The sequence below is a fragment of the Lolium rigidum genome, chromosome 1 (assembly GCF_022539505.1).
Source record: "Lolium rigidum isolate FL_2022 chromosome 1, APGP_CSIRO_Lrig_0.1, whole genome shotgun sequence".
NCBI lineage: Eukaryota > Viridiplantae > Streptophyta > Magnoliopsida > Poales > Poaceae > Lolium > Lolium rigidum.
The window spans coordinates 64345667-64366665 of record NC_061508.1 but is presented as its reverse complement, the minus strand read 5'-3'; the positions used below and the strand labels follow the sequence as shown (position 1 = coordinate 64366665).

General features: G+C 46.1%; 1 protein-coding gene across 1 annotated transcript; it reads left to right on the top strand.

Moving 5' to 3' along the window:
- The first annotated feature begins 1252 nt into the window (after positions 1-1252).
- Positions 1253-20638, top strand: LOC124674462 (GDSL esterase/lipase At1g28590-like). The gene is made up of 5 exons (XM_047210509.1): positions 1253-1502; positions 1593-1823; positions 17318-17466; positions 17567-17843; positions 20201-20638. The coding sequence occupies exons 1-5, from the start codon at positions 1253-1255 to the stop codon at positions 20473-20475; spliced, it is 1182 nt and encodes a 393-aa protein (XP_047066465.1). The 3' UTR covers positions 20476-20638.
- The last annotated feature ends 361 nt before the right edge of the window (positions 20639-20999 follow it).

Sequence of the window (20999 nt, the reverse complement as noted above, 5' to 3'; positions counted from 1 at the left end):
AACATCCAAGATGAACACGAACCACACCAGGCTCCAAACCGTGGTATATTGGTTTTCCTGCCGAAACGAAGAAATATCCCGATAGAAGCTGTTAGAGGAAAAAAGGAAGTGGATGCAAACCGCATTTCTAAGATAGAAGATGAACAAACCGGAGAATTCCATCAGCGCCAAATCGATTATGGACATCGATAATCCATAGAAATTATATTGTACATATGCATGAAGCGTGTACCGTACCATTGTGTAGTATGTTTGACCAAGCATGATGAAAGATGTCACTTCGATCTCTATATTCATAACGACATTGTGTAATATAATGGTTTCATGTATGTGTGCATTAACGTGTTTCAAATGGCGAGCTCTAGGCGTGGCGGCAGACTCTGCCGCGGCAGGGAAACGGTCCAAAACCCTGTCGCGACATAAACCTTTAGCAACCGGTGCGAAAGCACCTTACCAACCGGTGCAAAAACCCCGTTTTCCACTAGTGTGCGCAGATCTTCGTGTTGTTGGTGTCATTGTCGTGGTGTTCCAGACTTGCAGGAATATAGGAGTTTAATATTATAAAGTTCACATGCAAGATTCGATTCAACGATAATAAAATTTTGGTTCTGCAGATATGAAGAAAAAAAAACCAACGAATATTCTTTATATGCTGTGCTGATGTGCACATGCATTACTTTCATCCGCATTTGTGGCGCACTCCATGCATCTCGCCCTTTTCTGTGCATCTTGCTTATAGCGTGGGGAATTTTTCTATCGTGGACTCGTGGTGCTGATCCATAGGTATCGTACGTCTTCCCTGCCACTTTTATGTGCATCCTGATTTGATTCTGATGCGTTTATGGCAAATATTCATTGATTAAAAAGTTGTGATCTGATAGCGTGGGGATTTTTTTCTTATCGTGGTGCTGATCCATCGGTATCGTCTTCCCTGCGACTTTTGGATGATGGGCTTACCGTCCTACCAGAAATCATTCACTTAGTCTAATCATCTTGGGTAAATTTGATCATAACCCACGGTACAATCTGTACTTTGCTAATTTACGCTAGTATCAACTGCAGTCATTTCCAGCTCCAAATCGTGGACATGAACGCGAGCAATCGGCACCGTCCGGTTGGTTAGACTTGAGAGTCAGCGGCCCCACTTCATACGTACAATCATACATCGATGGCCGCGTGGATATATTCTCCGTCCACCCGGAAGCCCGAACAGCAGAGCAGGGATCCCAAGTCCACTGGAGAGAAACTAGGCATGGCTTCTTCTGCCTCCATGTCGGTGGTGGCGGTGGTGCTGGTACTGGCGGCAGCACAACCAGCGCGTGCGGATCGGGCGTGCTACACGCGGGTGTTCAGCTTCGGAGACTCCCTGACGGACACGGGCAACTACGGCTTCGTCTTCCCCGACAGCAACGGCGGGCACGCGCCGTGGCCCTACGGTGAGACCTACTTCCACCAGGCCACAGGCCGCTCCTCCAACGGCCGCCTCATTGTGGACTTCATCGGTACGGCATAACCACCTTCCTTGCGACTAAAAGAATGAACTATTGTACGTACTAGCAAGAGTAGTAATTTTGATATCTATGTGGGCCCAGCGGACGCGCTGGGGCTGCCGTTCGTGCCGCCGTACTGGGGCGGCCATAGCGCGGAGTACTTCGCGGGCGGGGCCAACTTCGCGGTCGCCCAGGCCACAGCGCTGAGCCCAGAATTCTTGCGGGAAAATGGGGTGACAGTTGCAGCTGACACGGTGCACCTCGACATGGAGATGGATTGGTTCCGTGACCTGCTCAAGCAGCCCAACTTGCTCTGCCCAAACGATTTTGCCGGTATGTTAGCTTCACTCCCCTTCTCCTTCGGGCTTTCACCTCTACACTATTTTCTACCGAGGTTAAATTGGGACGGGACCGATACGTTGTACGTCCTTTTTCACTCAGAAAAAGTTTCCGTTTCGTTTCGCTGTTGTACGTAGAAAAGCCGGATCCAAACGTGTTCGTGTCGCCTGTGTTTTGTTAAGCTTCAGTCCGTACGTATGTAACTCTCCCGATCACAGCGAAGAGGGCTAAGTTTTAATCGGCTTTCAAATCGTTTGAGTGAAGCCTTGAAGGCCAGGGAGCAGAGAGTCCCGCTAAAACTCGATCTAGCATAGCACGTCCTCAACCTCAAGTAACTATAACCCTCGATATTCTGAAAATAAAACTCTAACTCTCGATTTGCTAATTCGCCGCCTCCACTTTATCCCCCGGCCAACGATCGATCAAATAATTAGCCGGCTGGCCGCTCTCCATGGCCAGCCAAGCCAAAAAAGGAGGAATTGGAGGCGGACGAGGACCGTCGGCCTGCTCTAGGAAGCAGATCTGAGCTCGCTGGTTTCCACAATCCGGTGAACTGAAGAGGGAGGCAGGACCAGCTCCCCTGACACCAGCACGTACGGCGAGCAGGATCTGCTCCGCGGCCGTTTGCCGCATCAACGACGATATGATCCGCGATGCCGAGATCTCCCTCTATATGCTCACTACTTTCCTGGAGCTACGCTCATATACCCTGCGGTTGAGCCGCAGATGGAGCAGCAGCATGAGCTTTCTCCATGGTGCAATTGCGTGGAACAGGCAGATCCTCTACTTTGGAGCTGCAGTGGAGGCCTGTAGCTATTGAAGGTCGTTGATCGGTAGGCATGGACTCTGTTCCGGAAACAAGTTTTCCTGAATATGGGTCAATCTGAATATTCTTTTTTGATCGTATATCAATTTTTAGTTGCTCACCATGCATGCCACATGGTGTCAATCTGAATATTCAAACTTTGGTTTTGGTGAACTGGCATACTCAATGGCAAGATGCAATTCCAAGGCAACACCATGGAGATGGATCTTAGCGTGGTGTTGCAGGCAAACATGTTCACGGCAATAAAGATGAATGCTTTGTGTGGTCACTAGAACACTTAAGAAGAATGAAAAATAAGTATAAAACTAATAGTACAAACATATTTAAATTGACTTATGTACTTTTTATTCATTATATGAATTATTATTATTATTATTATTATTATTATTATTTGCGTGTGTAGATTGTTGGGTTATGGAATTCGGGTGGTTTTGGGATCGAGTATTTTACGCCAGCATATTTGCAAAAACAGCCAATTGAATTTGTTAATGTTTTTGTGACTTCTTCATATATAATGAGGAACTTTAATACTCCCTCCATACTGATTTATAGAGGTATTACGCTTTTCGAGAAACAACTTTAACTAATAATTTGGTCAACAAAATATAGGATATATATCACGGAAATTATACTATTTTATATATGAATTCAATGATATAATTGTTGTGGCATATATCCCATATTTTGTTGAACAAATTTGTAGCCAATTTTTTTCTTGAAATACGTAATACCCCTGTAAACCGGTATGAAGGTAGTACATAAATTTATTATTCACATATCTAGGTCTAAATTTAATAGCTCAATTTCTTACTTTCGCAAATTTAGGTCTAAATTTATTCGACCGTAGCAACGCACGGGCATACGTGCTAGTTACTACGAAGTATCACCGACGACCTCCCAAATAGGCGACCTAGATCACAAAACACCACCGGCGTGGGCTTTGGCCTCCTCTTCCTCCGCTTGACGCTCCGCGACAGCAGGGGAGGGGACCCGTTCCTTCGCTCGGTCTTCTCGTCTTTCTTAGGATCTGGCGAGATATGTTTCTTGGTGTGTCGCCAACGTTCGTTTTATCGATGGAGGCGCTGGGTCCGGGGCGAGGTGGTTCTTCTGGAGCGAAGATGTTGGTCCAGAAATGGTGGATATGTCGTTCTTCTCCGACTTCGTCGATGAGAGGCGGGAGATCTTGGTCCAAGATAGCATGGGGACGTCCCCGGTCGATGTTTCACAACGACATGTGCTTCGCTGCTTGCAGCATGTCTGTTCGTCGACACACAAAACCTCATTGGCGATGGTATTTTTTTGGATCTTGCGATGGTGGAGTGATGGCGCGTGAGACACACGTCCGTTGGGAACCCCAAGAGGAAGGTGTGATGCGTACAGCAGCAAGTTTTCCCTCAGTAAGAAACCAAGGTTATCGAATCAGTAGGAGTCAAGGAACACGCGAAGGTTGTTAGTGACGGAGTGTAGTGCGGCGCAACACCAGGGATTCCGGCGCCAACGTGGAACCTTCACAACACAATCAAAGTACTATGCCCCAACGTAACAGTGAGGTTGTCAATCTCACCGGCTTGCTGTAAACAAAGGATTAGATGTATAGTGTGGATGATGATGATTGTTTGCGAAGAACAATAAAGAACAGAGTTTGCAGTAGATTGTATTTCAGATGTAAAGAATTGGACCGGGGTCCACAGTTCACTAGTGGTGTCTCTCCCATAAGATAAATAGATGTTGGGTGAACAAATTACAGTTGGGCAATTGACAAATAAAGAAGGCATAACAATGCACATACATATATCATGATGAGTACTATGAGATTTAATCGGGGCATTACGACAAAGTACATAGACCGCTATCCAGCATGCATCTATGCCTAAAAAGTCCACCTTCAGGTTATCATCCGAACCCCTTCCGGTATTAAGTTGCAAACAACGAGACAATTGCATTAAGTATGGTGCGTAATGTAATCAACACAAATATCCTTAGACAAATCATTGATGTTTTATCCCTAGTGGCAACAAGCACATCCACAACCTTAGAACTTTACGTCATCGTCCCAGATTCAATGGAGGCATGAACCCACTATCGAGCATAAATACTCCCTCTTGGAGTCACAAGTATCAACTTGGCCAGAGCCTCTACTAGCAACGGAGAGCATGCAAGAAGATAAACAACATATATGATAGATTGATAATCAACTTGACATAGTATTCAATATTCATCGGATCCCAACAAACACAACATGTAGCATTACAAATAGATGATCTTGATCATGATAGGCAGCTCACAAGATCTAACATGATGGCACAATGAGGAGAAGACAACCATCTAGCTACTGCTATGGACCCATAGTCCAGGGGCGAACTACTCACACATCGATCCGGAGGCGATCATGGCGATGAAGAGACCTCCGGGAGATGATTCCCCTCTTCGGCAGGGTGCCGGAGGCGATCTCCTGAATCCCTCGAGATGGGATTGGCGGCGGCGGCGTCTCTGTAAGGTTTTCCGTATCGTGACTCTCGGTACTGGGGGTTTCGCGACGAAGGCTTTAAGTTGGCGGAAGGGCGGAGTCGGAGGGCTGACAGGGGCCCCACACGCTAGGGCGGCGTGGGCCCCCCTTAGGCCGCGCGGCCCTAGTGTGGCGGCGCGCCGTCGCCTCACTTCGTATCTCCCTCGGTCTTCTGGAAGCTTCGTGGAAAAATAAGACCCTGGGCGTTGATTTCGTCCAATTCTGAGAATATTTTCTTTGTAGGATTTCTGAAACCAAAAACAGCAGAAAACAGCCACTGGCTCTTCGGCATCTCGTCGGTTAGTGCCGGAAAATGCATAATAATGACGTATAATGTGTATAAAACATGTGAGTATCATCATAAAAGTAGCATGGAACATAAGAAATTATAGATACGTTTGAGACGTATCAAGCATCCCCAAGCTTAGTTCCTACTCGCCCTCGAGTAGGTAAACGATAACAAGGATAATTTCTGAAGTGACATGCTATCATAATCTTGATCAATACTATTGTAAAGCATATGAGATGAATGCAGCGATTCGAAGCAATGATGAAGACAATGAGTAAACAAATGAATCATATAGCAAAGACTTTTCATGAATAGTACTTTCAAGACAAGCATCAATAAGACTTGCATAAGAGTTACTCATAAAGCAATAAATTTTTAGTAGAAAGCTTTGAAACAACACAAAGGAAGATATAAGTTTCAGCAGTTGCTTTCAACTTCAACATATATATCTCATGAATAATTGTCAACACAAAGTAATATAACAAGTGCAATAGGTAAACATGTAAGAATCAATGCACACAGTTGATACAAGTGTTTGCTTCTAAGATAGAAAGAATAGGTAAACTGACTCAACAATAAGTAGAAGATTGGCCCTTCGCAGAGGGAAGCATGGATTACTATATTTGTGCTAGAGCTTTTCATTTTGAAAACATAGAAACAATTTTGTCAACGGTAGTAATAAATCATATGTGTTATGTATAAGATATCCTATAAGTTTCAAGCCTCATGCATAGTATACCAATAGTGCTCGCACCTTGTCCTAATTAGCTTGGATTAACATGGATTATCATTGCATAGCATATGTTTCAACCAAGTGTCACAAAGGGGTACCTCTATGCCGCCTGTACAAAGGTCTAAGGAGAAAGTTCGCATTGGATTTCTCGCTTTTGATTATTCTCAACTTAGACATCCATACCGGGACAACATAGACAACAGATAATGGACTCCTCTTTAATGCATAAGCATTCAACAACAGATAAAATTCTCATAAGAGATTGAGGATTGATTGTCCAAACTGAAACTTCCACCATGAATCATGGCTTTAGTTAGCGGCCCAATGTTCTTCTCTAACAATATGCATACTCAAACCATTTGATCATGAAAATCGCCCTTACTTCGGACAAGACGAACATGCATAGCAACTCACATGATATTCAACAAAGGTAAAAGTTGATGGCGTCCCCGAAACATGGTTATCGCTCAACAAGCAACTTATTAAGAAATAAGATACATAGCTACATATTCTTCACCACAATAGTTTTTAAGGCTATTTTCCCATGAGCTATATATTGCAAAGACAAAGGATAGAATTTTAAAGGTAGCACTCAAGTAATTTACTTTGGAATGGCAGAGAAATACCATGTAGTAGGTAGGTATGGTGGACACAATTGGTATAGTTTTTGGCTCAAGGATTTGGATGCACGAGAAGAATTCCTCTCAATACAAGGCTAGGCTAGCAAGGGTGTTTGAAGCAAACTCAAGTATAAAATGTTGCAGCAAAGCTCCAATATGAACATATTGTAAGTATTATAAGACTTTACATCGTCTCCTTGTTGTTCAAACACCTTAACCAGAAAATATCTAGACTCTAGAGACCAATCATGCAAACCAAATTTTAACAAGCTCTATGTAGTTCTTCATTAATAGGTGCAAAGTACATGATGCAAGAGCTTAAACATGATCTATATGAGCACAACAATTTCCAAGTATCAAATTATTCAAGACATTATACCAATTACCACATGCAGCATTTTCCGTTTCCAACCATATACCAATGAACGAAGTAGTTCAACTTTCGCCATGAACATTAAGAATAAAGCTAAGAACATATGTGTTCATACGAAACAGCGGAGAGTGTCTCTCTCCCAAACAAAGAATGCTAGGATCCGAATTTATTCAATCAAAAACAAAAACAAAAACAAAAACAAACAGACGCTCCAAGTAAAGCACATAAGATGTGACGGAATAAAAATATAGTTTCACTAGAGGTGACCTGATAAGTTGTCGATGAAGAAGGGATGCCTTGGGCATCCCCAAGCTTAGATGCTTGAGTCTTCTTAAAATATGCAGGGATGAACCACGGGAGTATCTCCAAGCTTAGACTTTTCACTCTTCTTGATCATATTGTATCATCCTCCTCTCTTGACCCTTGAAAACTTCCTCCACACCAAACTCAGAACAAACTCATTAGAGGGTTAGTGCATAATTGAAAATTCATATATTCAGAGGTGACATAATCATTCATAACACTTCTGGACATTGCACAAAGCTACTGAAAGTTAATGGAACAAAGAAATCCATCAAACATAGCAAAACAGGCAATGCAAAATAAAAGGCAGAATCTGTCAAAACAGAACAGTCCGTAAAGACGAATTTTTTAGGGGCACTTAACTTGCTCAGATGAAAATTCCCAAATTGAATGAAAGTTGCGTACATATCTGAGGATCACGCACGTAAATTGGCAGATTTTTATAAATTTTCTACAGCAGGGGCGGCTCAATTTCGTGACAGCAAGAAATCTGTTCCTGCGCAGTAATCCAAATCTAGTATTGACTTTACTATCAAAAACTTTACTTGGCACAACAATGCAATAAAATAAAGATAAGGAGAGGTTGCTACAGTAGTAACAACTTCCAAGACTCAAATATAAAACAAAGTGCAGAAGTAAAATAATGGGTTGTCTCCCATAAGCGCTTTTCTTTAACGCCTTTCAGCTAGGCGCAGAAAGTGTGGATCAAGTATTATCAAGAGATGAAGCATCAACATCAATAAGTATTTTAGATGCTCCCCCATCCGTAGTGGTGCTAAGGGCTTTTTCAATTTTAGGCCTATAATAGTTTTTTTTGGCTTAGGCACTTTAGAGACATACATGAACTTTTGCTCCTTACCCACATAAGCTTTCTCCTTAAACTTAAGAGAAGAAAAAGTTGAACCCAAGGTTCCCATAGCTTCTTCAAGTTCACTAATCCTATGGGTTCGATTATCATGAGTAGCGCAAGTTTCTAAAACAACAATTCTCTCATTGATTCCACTAAGAGTTTTATCAAGTTTATCAGTGTTACTAAGTAATATTCCCAATTTAGTCTCAACACTTGGAAGATTTTTCTCTATGGCCTCCAACTTTTTCATGACATCTTCAAGAGAGATTTCAATTTTAGCTTCATTAACAGGTGGTATTCCAACTAGACTCTCAATAATGCAACTAGCTTCTAAAGCAGGAGTGCCTAGGAAATTAACTCCCGCAAGAGTATCAAGAACATACCTATTCCAACTAGAGATACCAACATAAAAATTCCTAAATAGTATAATAGTGGAGTGTTTCTTAATGCACCTATGATGAGCATCACTAATTCTATACCAAGCATCTTTAAAACTTTCTCCCCCTTGTTGCTTAAACAAACGAACTTCAACTTCCGGATTACTCATTTTTAGTAATAGTAAATAAAGCAAACTAAATAAAGTAAATGCAAGTAACTAATTTTTTTTTGTGTTTTCAATATAGAGAGCAAGACAGTAAATAAAGTAAAACTAGCAACTAATTTTTTTGTATTTTTGATATAAGAGCAAACAAAGCAGTAAATAAAATAAAGTAAAGCAAGACAAAAACAAAGTAAAGAGATTGGATGTGGGAGACTCCCCTTGCAGCGTGTCTTGATCTCCCCGACAACGGCGCCAGAAAATATGCTTGATGGCGCGTGAGACACACGTCCGTTGGGAACCAAGGTGTGATGCGTACAGCAGCAAGTTTTCCCTCAGTAAGAAACCAAGGTTATCGAACCAGTAGGAGTCAAGGAACACGTGAAGGTTGTTGGTGACGGAGTGTAGTGCGGCGCAACACCAGGGATTCCGGCGCCAACGTGGAACCTGCACAACACAATCAAAGTACTTTGCCCCAACGTAACAGTGAGGTTGTCAATCTCACCGGCATGCTGTAAACAAAGGATTAGATGTATAGTGTGGATGATGATGATTATTTGCGAAGAACAGTAAAGAACAGAGTTTGCAGTAGATTGTATTTCAGATGTAAAGAATTGGACCGGGGTCCACAGTTCACTAGTGGTGTCTCTCCCATAAGATAAATAGATATTGGGTGAACAAATTACAGTTGGGCAATTGACAAATAAAGAAGGCATAACAATGCACATACATATATCATGATGAGTACTATGAGATTTAATCAGGCCATTACGACAAAGTACATAGACCGCTATCCAGCATGCATCTATGCCTAAAAAGTCCACCTTCAGGTTATCATCCGAACCCCTTCCAGTATTAAGTTGCAAACAACAGACAATTGCATTAAGTATGGTGCGTAATGTAATCAACACAAATATCCTTAGACAAAGCATTGATGTTTTATCCCTAGTGGCAACAACACATCCACAACCTTAGAACTTTCTATCACTCGTCCCGGATTCAATGGAGGCATGGACCCACTATCGAGCATAAATACTCCATCTTGGAGTCACAAGTATCAACTTGGCCAGAGCCTCTACTAGCAACGGAGAGCATGCAAGAACATAAACAACATATATGATAGATTGATAATCAACTTTACATAGTATTCAATATTCATCGGATCCCAACAAACACAACATGTAGCATTACAGATAGATGATCTTGATCATGATAGGCAGCTCACAAGATCTAACATGATGGCACAATGAGGAGAACACAACCATCTAGCTACTGCTATGGACCCATAGTCCAGGGGTAAACTACTCACACATCGATCCGGAGGCGATCATGGCGATGAAGAGACCTCCGGGAGATGATTCCCCTCTCCGGCAGGGTGCCGGAGGCGATCTCCTGAATCCCCCGAGATGGGATTGGCGGCGGCGGCGTCTCTGTAAGGTTTTCCGTATCGTGGCTCTCGGTACTGGGGGTTTCGCGACGGAGGCTTTAAGTAGGCGGAAGGGCGGAGTTGGAGGGCTGACAGGGGCCCCACACGCTAGGGCGGCGCAGGCCCCCCTTAGGCCGCGCGGCCCTAGTGTGGCGGAGCCCCGTCGCCCCACTTCGTATCTCCCTCGGTCTTCTGGAAGATTCGTGGAAAAATAAGACCCTGGGCGTTGATTTCGTCCAATTCCGAGAATATTTCCTTTGTAGGATTTCTGAAACCAAAAACAGCAGAAAACAGCAACTGGCTCTTCGGCATCTCGTTAGTAGGTTAGTGCCGCAAATTGCATAATAATGACATATAATGTGTATAAAACATGTGAGTATCATCATAAAAGTAGCATGGAACATAAGAAATTATAGATACGTTTGAGACGTATCATGGAGGCTCGGCGTCTCTTCCAGTGTCCGTCTCGACGGTGGTGGAGTTGGGCGGCGGCCGCTGGATACGATGTTTCCATGAAACCCTAGGGTTCATTTTGTATTTCTCGATCTATTATGATTTTATCTGCAAATTCAGGATAATCATTTTATCCTGGTTTGTCATTTAACTTCCACATGCATTACTGCTTTATTTAAGTTATTTTTCGATTAATGAAATATGTGGTTGCTCTAAAAAAAGCGCCTGCAATAGTGTCGGCATAGGCCTATTTTAGACGCAGGCACCTGCTCCCTTAATTTGGGGAGGAGCCGCATACACATGCGACCCTAAAATGCCGCCCCCGATAAATTTGAACTTTCGTAACATTTAAACTTCCGCAAAACCTGACGGACTTCACTAGAATTTGTACAAAGTTTGATAAATTTAAATTACAAGACACTAAAATACATATTATAATAATGACGGCGGTTAATCGCGTTGTAGTCAAGGTTGTGGGCGTCGCCGCAACCGCCATCGTCGTCCGAGCTGAACTCAAAGTCATCTTCGTCTTCCGGCCTTATCACCGGTGCTGGTGCCCATGCCCGGCCTTCTCCACTAGGTCATTTAAAAGGCGACGGGTGGCTAGTCTCGCTGCCAGGAAGGCCCCACACGCTGAATCATATGTGTCACGAGGCGCGCTATTCCACACCTTTCACGTAGGGGTCAGCAAGGGCGTGCCAGCGGTTTTATTAGGCTTGAAACCATGTCGGTGCATTATTGGGCGCAGGTGTAAACCCAAAAACATCGTTGGCCACTAAAATGTTATTGGGGCCCTATTTGGCGGACCGGTGAATATGCTCTAAGCTACAATGTTTTTTTCTAAAGAAGATAGGACAATGCCCGCGTGTTGCTCCGGAAGAATAAAATATGTTGACTTTAAAATAGAAATTAAAATATTGCTCTAGCAATATTGTAGAGTAAGCTATGAGATCCTCCCGCTTAGACTAGCCACAATGGGAGTATCATAAGTAGTATCATGCATGCCATGTTGGCAAAAATCTGATGTGGCACACTAATTAATGAGGTGAGAGATGAGAGTGGTATCATAATATGATACCGTATCATAGCACGTAAAACTAGAAAACTTAATGTCAAACACATCTTGTACACTAATTTGCATTGAGATTCTACAAAACATTAAATATGATGATATTATAATACTATCTTATGATACTATGCATTGTGAGGTAGTATCATGAACTAGTATCATGTGTATAATACTAGTGTATGATACTTCCCATTGTAACTAGTCTTAGTTGACACTAAAGCTTACGTGCGGCAGCCAATCAGCACGATCTGTCGTCGCAGCGCTACGCACAACCCTAGACGTGCGATGATCTACATCTCTTCTAGACTCTAGTCACCTTATGCTAGCAGATTTTATATTGCAGTCATCATAAATAATTGAAGTGCCCGAAAAAACAAATTCAGCAATACTACCTTTGCGTCGATTTTTTTTTTTCATTGGGTGCATCTAGCTATCACAGAATACGAATGAACACATATTCCAGAGCCCTAGCAAACTGGAAGGAAAGAAAACCATTCAGCAGGGAGAACTTAATTGCTGAGATTCGAAATTAGAAAACTAGTACAGTAACTTCAAAATTCAGAAAAAAAAACTGAAGCATTTTCAAGGAAGGAACAAATGCATCACCATTACCATTGTCTCCATTGCTACGATTTGCGTGGTCGACCAAATGCGTGGCTATCAAAACAAATCCAATCCAAACATGTACAACATGGCACCATTTTTAATCCAAACATAGTTTTTAATAAAGGGCTGTGTGCATCATCACGATGCAGAAGCCGGGTTTTTTCCTTAAAAAAAACAACAACATGTCACCGTTTCTCTGCTAGGAGGATGACGTTGCTAAACGCGAGCGCCTCCCGGAATTCAGGAACTAAACCTACGATGCGATCCTTGAACTGAGAGTTCACGGCATTGCTGGTGCCCCGCGTCGAAGGCCAGCAACGGACCGTCGTCGTATTCGGTGAGCATGTACTCCAGCTGCTCCTGTGCGGTGGTCTTTATATATCGTGTTGCCGGCACGGGCGCGGCCCTTGCGTGGCAGACCCTGAGAAGAAGATGACGAGTCCGGCGCTGGCTCGACCGTGCGGAGACCACGGGGCGATAACTGGGCGCTGCTAGGGCACGGTGCGCTGCTAGGGCACGGGGCGCCTGTGAGGATCTCCTCGTTGTCAATCTCGTCCTAGGGGCGGACTCGAGGTAGTCGGCGCAAGCGGCGGATTTACGGAGGGAGCCGAGGTGCTCTGCAGGAGCATGCCAAGTGTGCACATGTCCAAATTTCAACAAAATACCAAATGCAAAACTACTGTAAATAAAATCTAACATATTTTTTGAATTATTTAATCACATCAGATCTGACCCACCCGTATCTTCTACACAACAACCTCCCTCTATGCTGCAACACAGAACGAAAGCAATGAATTTAAAAATATGGATATACGTACCTGCTCCGGGCAAAGAACACGAACAATGACTTGCACCAAACAGATTCATCGGGTAACCGACGCGGATAGACTGAAGAATCATTCCAAGAACTGAAGGACATAATCAAATCTGGAACATGGTCGTTTCTAGCTAAAGGTAAGGCACTCTAGTTATACATGGGTCAAGGTATGTCACTGATGATCCAAAGTTTACAGTTTTTCTTAGAAGACATCAAAATAATATCTAAATACCAGTTATCTAAAATCAGCCGGCCCTAGGAAATATCTTTCTTCTTTGGATCAGCCCAATTCATCGCCATCCCGTTTCTCATGTCACTGCAATGGGGCATAATCAGATATATGGATCGGATTCTGCATCTGCAACCAAATATAGCCAGCAACTTCAAGGGCGTGTTTGAAAGCCTGCATGCGATTCTTGCACCACTGCGCCAGCGAGATGAGCCTCCATGCACGTCGCGAACGGGCCATGGGCCATGAAACGTGAGTCATTTAGTAGTCTGCGCGGCCTTTTGCACGCCGGAGAAAGAAACCAGGCCCATCGTTTGGTTGCCCGTTTTCAGCCCAACTTGCACGCATGAAAGCATGAATCGGTTTTTCGGTTGCTCAAATCATAGTTCCATATCCTTACCACAATTCAAATAGGGTGAGATTACCATGCCATAGCATGTTACATACGATTAGACACTACTCAGAAGAACAAGATCCTCACGTCACCACAATGAGGAAGGCGATGATGTAATGTTTGACCCGACTGGGACGTACTTTCGGCGCTGCTCCTTGTAGAAACACATGTACTTCCTCCGGCGGCAGCTGTGCTAATTGCACTGCCTCATCGATGGCCTGATCTTCTAGTAGCTCCTCTTCTAGGAAGGTGAGGTACTCTTGTTGTGCCTCCTCCAATATTTCATACCCTCGGTTGCTGTTGTTGGAGTAGCCACTGACCTGGTCTTGACACACCCTCCATGAGCTGTAGATTCCTCGAACCCGTCCGCGGAACGCCACATACCACTAGCACGGCATAAGAAGAACAAGTAATCGATCACAACCAAGAAGCAATTCAGAAAAGAGCAATAGAACAACACAAGTGTTGACAGCAAATGATAAACTAACAGAGGCATGCATGATCATTCTAAAAGTGGATCACAAGTTCATCCTACACTACCATGGTGTCATCCTACCACCACAACAAAAGTGGGTATCATTCTAACACCGCAAGTTCACCATCACATGAGGGGTTAGTATATACCACCTCATCATAGTTACAAAAGGGGGCCATCAAATGTTTTTCATCCCTAGCTACCGCCAGAATCAACATCATCATGATCACCAGCTTCATGCATGCATCCCTAAACCACCCCCTCAAGGGCACCACTACACCTTTGAGTGGTACTTGCCAAGGTAGTTCCTCAGCCAGAGGACGCGATGTGGCTCGATCATGCCGATGAAGCTGGAACCCTGGGCCTTGTGGTCGACGAGGTGGCTCAGGGCGGCCCTGAGATCATCCTCGGCGAAGGCAAGCATGTCCATGACCACAGTGTACAGGTCAGGGTGCATGTTCGTGGGCTTGTTGTCCCTGATGGCCTGTGCGACGTCCTTTACAACAATAGTCATGTTGGTGAAGGCCACCAGCTCGTCGTCGGTGAAGGCGCCTCTCTTCCTCTTGTCGGCGGTCATCTTCTCGGGCGTGTCGACAGCCTTCTCAGGTGCCCCATCGAGGTTGACCGTGTCGGACTCCTGGGTTTCATCATCCTCAGGTGCAGGATTTGCTGCAGCCAAGCGTAGGGGCTCACTGGATCCCATGGCGTACTTGCCGGTGGCGAGGCAGAAAGAGAAGATGGTGTGCATCTCTTCGTAGTTGGCAATGGGCACATTCAGGAACTCTGTGTCCTTTGGGTGATCCTACGATACGAAGGGACAATGATGTTAGTTCTCCTAGTGGCTGATCAAAAGAGTTAGTGAGGTGGACTGAGTTAGTGAGGTGCTCACCGCGACGTGCCCGCAGTAGTGCTCACCCTCAAGGATGATGCATTTGGTATCCTCGCACCACTGAGCCCCGCTTAGATCGTGGAGCCTGCTAATGGTGAGCCACCTCTGCCTCCACTTCCTCAGGTGGTTGTACACCTGAGTGGAGCACACGGAGACGCCATAGTGGTCAAAAAGGCCCTTCACCACATCATTCAGATGGACTTCCTTGAATCCTTTGCCAGTTCGTCATAGGCGGGATATGAATCGGGAACTTGCGAAGGGATCTGAGAGTCCCCAACGCAGACAAGCGTCTAGCTAAAGTCATCACAGAAGGAGTCCTACACATATCGTATTACATATAACGTGAATCTTCTTGGAAGCAAAGACAAGCAGTTCATTGCAACTGTGAATAGCACAAACCCTTGCAAGATCATGGTAGGTGAGCACATTTGGGACACACTAGCAACCGGAAATGTCAAACCCTAGCAAGATCATGATAGCTCACCACAATCCGAACTAACCCCTGCTACAAGACCAAACCCTAGACAAGATCTGACTACTCATAACCTAGATCTAAACATTACCGCGGTACCGGGATAAGGGATGCCTTACAGTCATCGCCGGAGGTGAAGATGCGCTGCACCAGGAAGTAGTTGAAGCAGTCCAGATGTACTCGTCGGCGCCGCCGCTGCAACCGTCACCGACCGCAGATGTGTGCGCCTCTTACTTGCTTGCCGACGGGAGGAGGAGCTCGAAATTTGGGGGAGAGTGGAGGAGGGGGTAGAAATAGGCCATGGGGCGCGGCGGGAGGTGACGGAATCCTTCCCGCCCCCTTTTCGCTTTTCGCTGATGCGCACCGCAACTCCCGCCATCTCCATTGTCATCTCCGCGGGTGCGCCAAAGATTCCTTTTTGCATCAGCCCTCGTGAAGATTTGCCTGCACCGCTGGAAACTACCGAACCGGGCGTTCTCCAGAGCCTAGTCCGACGCTGCTTTGAGAACCGGTTCCTGCAACAACGCGGCTCGGTCCAGGCAACCAAACGGCCCGAAAATTGCTGGCCCAATGCGATCCAAGTCGAATGCAGGCTATCAAACACGCCCCAACACATCTGCCTGCCATCTCTAACTGAACATTGATCCCAAAGGGAGACTTCTTGATAGTGCATGGCTAACAAGTGTGAACTGGGGCGTGTAGGAATTTGATATATTATAATTACCGCTCACAAAATTGTATCAGCAAGGCAAGGGTACTTCACCGACGAGCGGCTGAGATGGAGACCAGAGAGATGCCCACTTTGAGAGACGATGGTCGTCGTCGGGGGACGGGCATCCCTTTCCGCTCGTAGACCTCCTCCTTCCTGTAGGATTCCGCCTCACCCCTCTCGGAAGGAATAAGTCCGGCATCGCTCTTTCATCCGAGTGCGGCCCCATCCGCTCGCTCACTCCCGCGCCAGCCTCCTCGTCCCTCCCGACTCCTGAGGCCCGCTCCTGCTGGAGAAAGGGGAATGGTCAGGGTGGAAAAGCGTGACGAGAAACGAATCGAGGCGGATCTCGCCTGCGAGGAACAGATGGTGAACATAGGGCGCTGCGTGCCGAGCAGTGGTGGGCAGGGCGGAGCGTCCCAGCGAGCAGAGCTCGAGCGGATGGGGTTTTTTTTTTTTTTTTGAGATGAGCGGATGGGGTTGGTGAGGACAAACCGAAGGGGGCGACCAAATCGAGCGCCCGCGCCACAAGTACGAACCGGTATTTACTTAGCGGTGGCATTTGCCGTAATTTTTATGAAATACAGGGGGCAAGAAAAAACAGACGACGAAAACCTTTTTCTTTATTATTAGGTATAGTGTATAGATAACTTTCTCTGTACAAGTTGGAAATTATGAAAAGAAAATCCACATCCCTGAGATAATTTGTCGAAACCCACGAATTGATAGTGATATAGTATGACTTGAAATTAGATTTGCACTCTAAAGAGATCAGAGATGAATGTGTTCGTAAAAATGCTACGATCTGCTTAAGTACTGTACAATACTGCCTGTGGTACTTTCTGAAGACTATAATTCTAAATTACGATGTCATCTTTACATACTGATTCGTAATCATGTTTACTAAACAGACTGCAGCAGCACGATGAAAAAATCTCTCTTCTTGGTCGGTGAAATTGGGGGCAATGATTACAACGGACCTTTTCTCTCCAAGATGCCCATTGAGATGATCCGCAACCTGACCCCGAGTGTTGTTGCCAAAATTTCTGCTACTATCACTGTGAGTCAGTCGGCTGTTGTCACCATTGTTGCTACCGAGTCGCTAGTCCGGAAGCATTACATAGTACATTGTTAGTAATGCAAATGAACTGAATTTGCAGGACTTGATTGGGTTGGGTGCCAAAACGTTGCTAGTTCCTGGCAACCTTCCAATTGGGTGCGTCCCAATCTATCTCATGACATACAAGAGTGACAAGAAGGAAGATTATGAGTCATTGACTGGGTGCCTAAGGTTGATGAACGAATTCTCAAAGTACCACAACAGATATCTTCTTGATGAGTTGGACAAGTTGCGCAATCTTCATTCTGGCGTGTCAATAATCTATGCTGATTACTACGGAGCTGCTATGGAGGTCTTCCTTTCTCCTAAGAAATTTGGTTAGTTCAAAGCCTTCTACTAACCAACATATGCCAGTCTGGATGACTTCTGAATTCAAGTCTCAATGCATTGTTGTTGTCTTGGCTAAGGTTAACACCGCTAACTTTTACCCTGAACTCTTGAAATTTTAAAACTGACTTTTTACTGGTTCTTTGAGTAGTTTTTTTTTAAACGGAGGCAAAAACTTTGCCTCATCCATTAGTTAAGTAGAAAGTGCATAGTTTTTAGGAGAAAACTATGCCAAAACCATACAAAGACACCACGGAGCTAAGCCCACACTCGCCACGCCACAAGGACAAATCCACTCAAATCCACTGCTGATACAAGCGGATGACACACTCTTCAAGACTAGCTTGCCATCCAACCAAACCGGAGAGAAGACGTCGTGCCTACTATGGGAGGAGCAGACACGGGACACTCCAACATAGCTGAAGAAGACGAACCTCTGCGCCAAAACGACCTTGTCGCCCTCGCGACACAAAGTCGATGTCCTCAACACTGTCAAGATGACGAACATTCGGAGCCTCCACTCCAACATACCGCTGCTCCGTCGCACCCTGCACGTCCACCAAGACCACCACCTTCCGGGGCCGCCGCCCCGACGTACCACCGCACGCTCTCGAGCTGCAACGCCGCACGAATCATCCACCCGCAACCCAAGCTGCACAGGGAAAACGGCCGCAGACCACGGGCATCACACCAACTCATCTGGGGCCGCCGCCCCGACATAACGTCCGACCGTCCCCACCAGGACGCATCCGACCAAGCCGACTGCCCTGCCGCCCACACGGCCAGGGTCGCCACCCAAGCCGTGGCAAGCCACATCCCCGCACCATAGAGATGTTGCCGCACCGCCTTCCGGGGCCGCCGCCCCGGATCACAGCCACCTACCCGAGGCCGCCGCCTCTGCATCCTCCAACGCAGACGGCAAGGCAACGCAACCCGACAAACAAGCCACCCTCGCCGAGTGAAGGTCGTACACTCCAAACACGACGCCTCCAAGAAGGGAAGCGACGAGATCGCCGCCGTCGCCCGCTCCGGCCGAGGCAAGAGCTTGGGTTTTCACCCGGAGAGCACGAAGCCTTGAAGCTAGGAGAGGTAGGAGCTCCACAATGATGCCTTCAAGAAGGAGAACGACGCCTCGGGCCGTCGCCATCGCCGGCACCGACCTAGTCGGGTTGAGCTTTCACCTGGAGCAAGCCCCCTCCCATCGAGGCCTCCTACACCGGCAGGAAAGCCATAGGCCAGCCCACATACCAATGCCGTCAACCACCTCGCCCACCAACACTCCACCGTTGCCCGGGGCAGCCGCCCTGGCACCCCACCAGAACCCTTCCACAACATCCAGTAGCACCTCGCCCGCGACAAACTACCGCAGCAGCGGCACGACGCCCGGACCGTGCCCTCCCCAGCACCACCGCGCTAAACAGGGTCGCACAGCGCCCGCGCCCTGACCACCCGAGCAGCAGCGCGCCTCCAGGGCCGCGCCCTACCGGCAACAGCAACAGCAACCGCGCCCACCCTCCGTCGCACCACCTCCAAGCTCCCCCGCTCGCCGGACAACCCACCACGGCCCAGATCGGGCCCGGGTCGGCCCGCCCGCCGCCACCTGCTGCCGCGCTACGGCCACGCCGCTGCGGCCCGCAGCGCCCAGCCGCACCACCCACCGCCGCAGTAGATGGGGTCCCCAGGGCCGCCGCCCTGGCTTCCTTCCTCCCAGCCGGCGACGCCCCACATGGGCCGGCCACCCCGATGGAGAAGAACTCGGACCCACCTCACCCCCTTTGAAGATGAGGCCCGCCGCCACCGCGGCAAGGGCCGGCGGCAGCGGCGGCAGGGAGGGCGGCGTAGGCCGTCTGCTAGCGGCGCGGCGAGGGTGGGCTCCCGGCGTCGCGTGGGGTGGTTCTTTGAGTAGTATATCAACACTGCTAGCCAACATTGCAATAATTCGCCTGAGCTAATATCATTTTCTGCAAAGTTAAATATTCGAGGTCTCTCCTCTTTTCTTACTTCCACTTCTTCATAGTGCAAACCAAAATAACTATAGAAGAATTAATTATTGCAATGTTTGCTCTAGAAAAAACAGAGGTATATACAGAAATCAGGAAAGCTAACTTATAGTTAACCTAGCCTATCTACACTAATCTTAAGACACCATACAATGGTAGAAAGATCTGTACTATCTTATTGAGTAAGCAGTGAGTGAATGATGTTAGTCTTCAAATGATCTTTGCAAGCGAATTTATTGTGCCAATTTCCAGTTTCCGCTTCCAGTTTCTGTGCCAATTTCCCTTGCTGGTCCCCTCTCCAATTTCCGTTCTGACCCCCTCTCCAATTTGCTATAACTGTTGTTCAGGGATCGACTATCCATTGGTGGCTTGCTGTGGTGGAGAAGGATTTTATGGTGTGTCCACAACCGAAAGATGCGGAAATGCAGAATACAGACTGTGTGATGACCCACAAAAGTACGGATCATGGGATGGCTTGCATCCCTCAGAAGCTGTATATAAAGGCATTGTCAATGGCCTGCTAAGGGGTTCATACACCCAGCCTCCGATTGCCAATAGCACGAATTCATGTCCCCAGCTTACTAGAGTCACTTCTGATGATGAAGACAAGGTCTTTCTATGACTTGTAATTTTGTAACTATGGCAGTTATTCATTGTAAAAAATTGCATAATCATAGCCATGTTCCGCATGGCTGCAGTTTCTGGATTCTCAACTAGAACCAGATATGTACCTATGCTAAACAGTACAGCTCCACTTGTTTAGAGCGCGTACATGCACTTCACTTACACAAGAAAGGATACAAAGATAAATTTGTCGGGTATATGATTTTCCAGAGAACAAGTATATATTTTATTTTGAATTTAGTGGATGGATATGGATGAACGTTCATGTGTATTGCAATACAAAGAATTTTTTAATTGTGTGAAGTTCATCCATCTTCAGTTTCTCGAAAGTTTGAAAAGGCAAACTGTTCCAGTTTGCTTTTTTTTTTTAGACTAACATGGAGCGCTCCCCAGCTCCATTTTCATTTATTGAAAATGAAACACATAAGCGTTTTAGACGAAAATATAAAAGGATCCAGCCCATCAGCTAAGCCGAGGGTTTTAGAGAGAAACATCTGAAAAGTCCTCAGGACCAAGAACATG

Bases quoted from the DNA above. Each gene is read 5' to 3' on its own strand.
- LOC124674462 (XM_047210509.1), top strand. From the start codon at position 1,253: ATGGCTTCTTCTGCCTCCATGTCGGTGGTGGCGGTGGTGCTGGTACTG. The intron at 17,467-17,566 runs GTGAGTCAGTCG...CTGAATTTGCAG, and splicing joins AAATTTCTGCTACTATCACT to GACTTGATTGGGTTGGGTGC. The intron at 17,844-20,200 runs GTTAGTTCAAAG...ACTGTTGTTCAG, and splicing joins CCTTTCTCCTAAGAAATTTG to GGATCGACTATCCATTGGTG.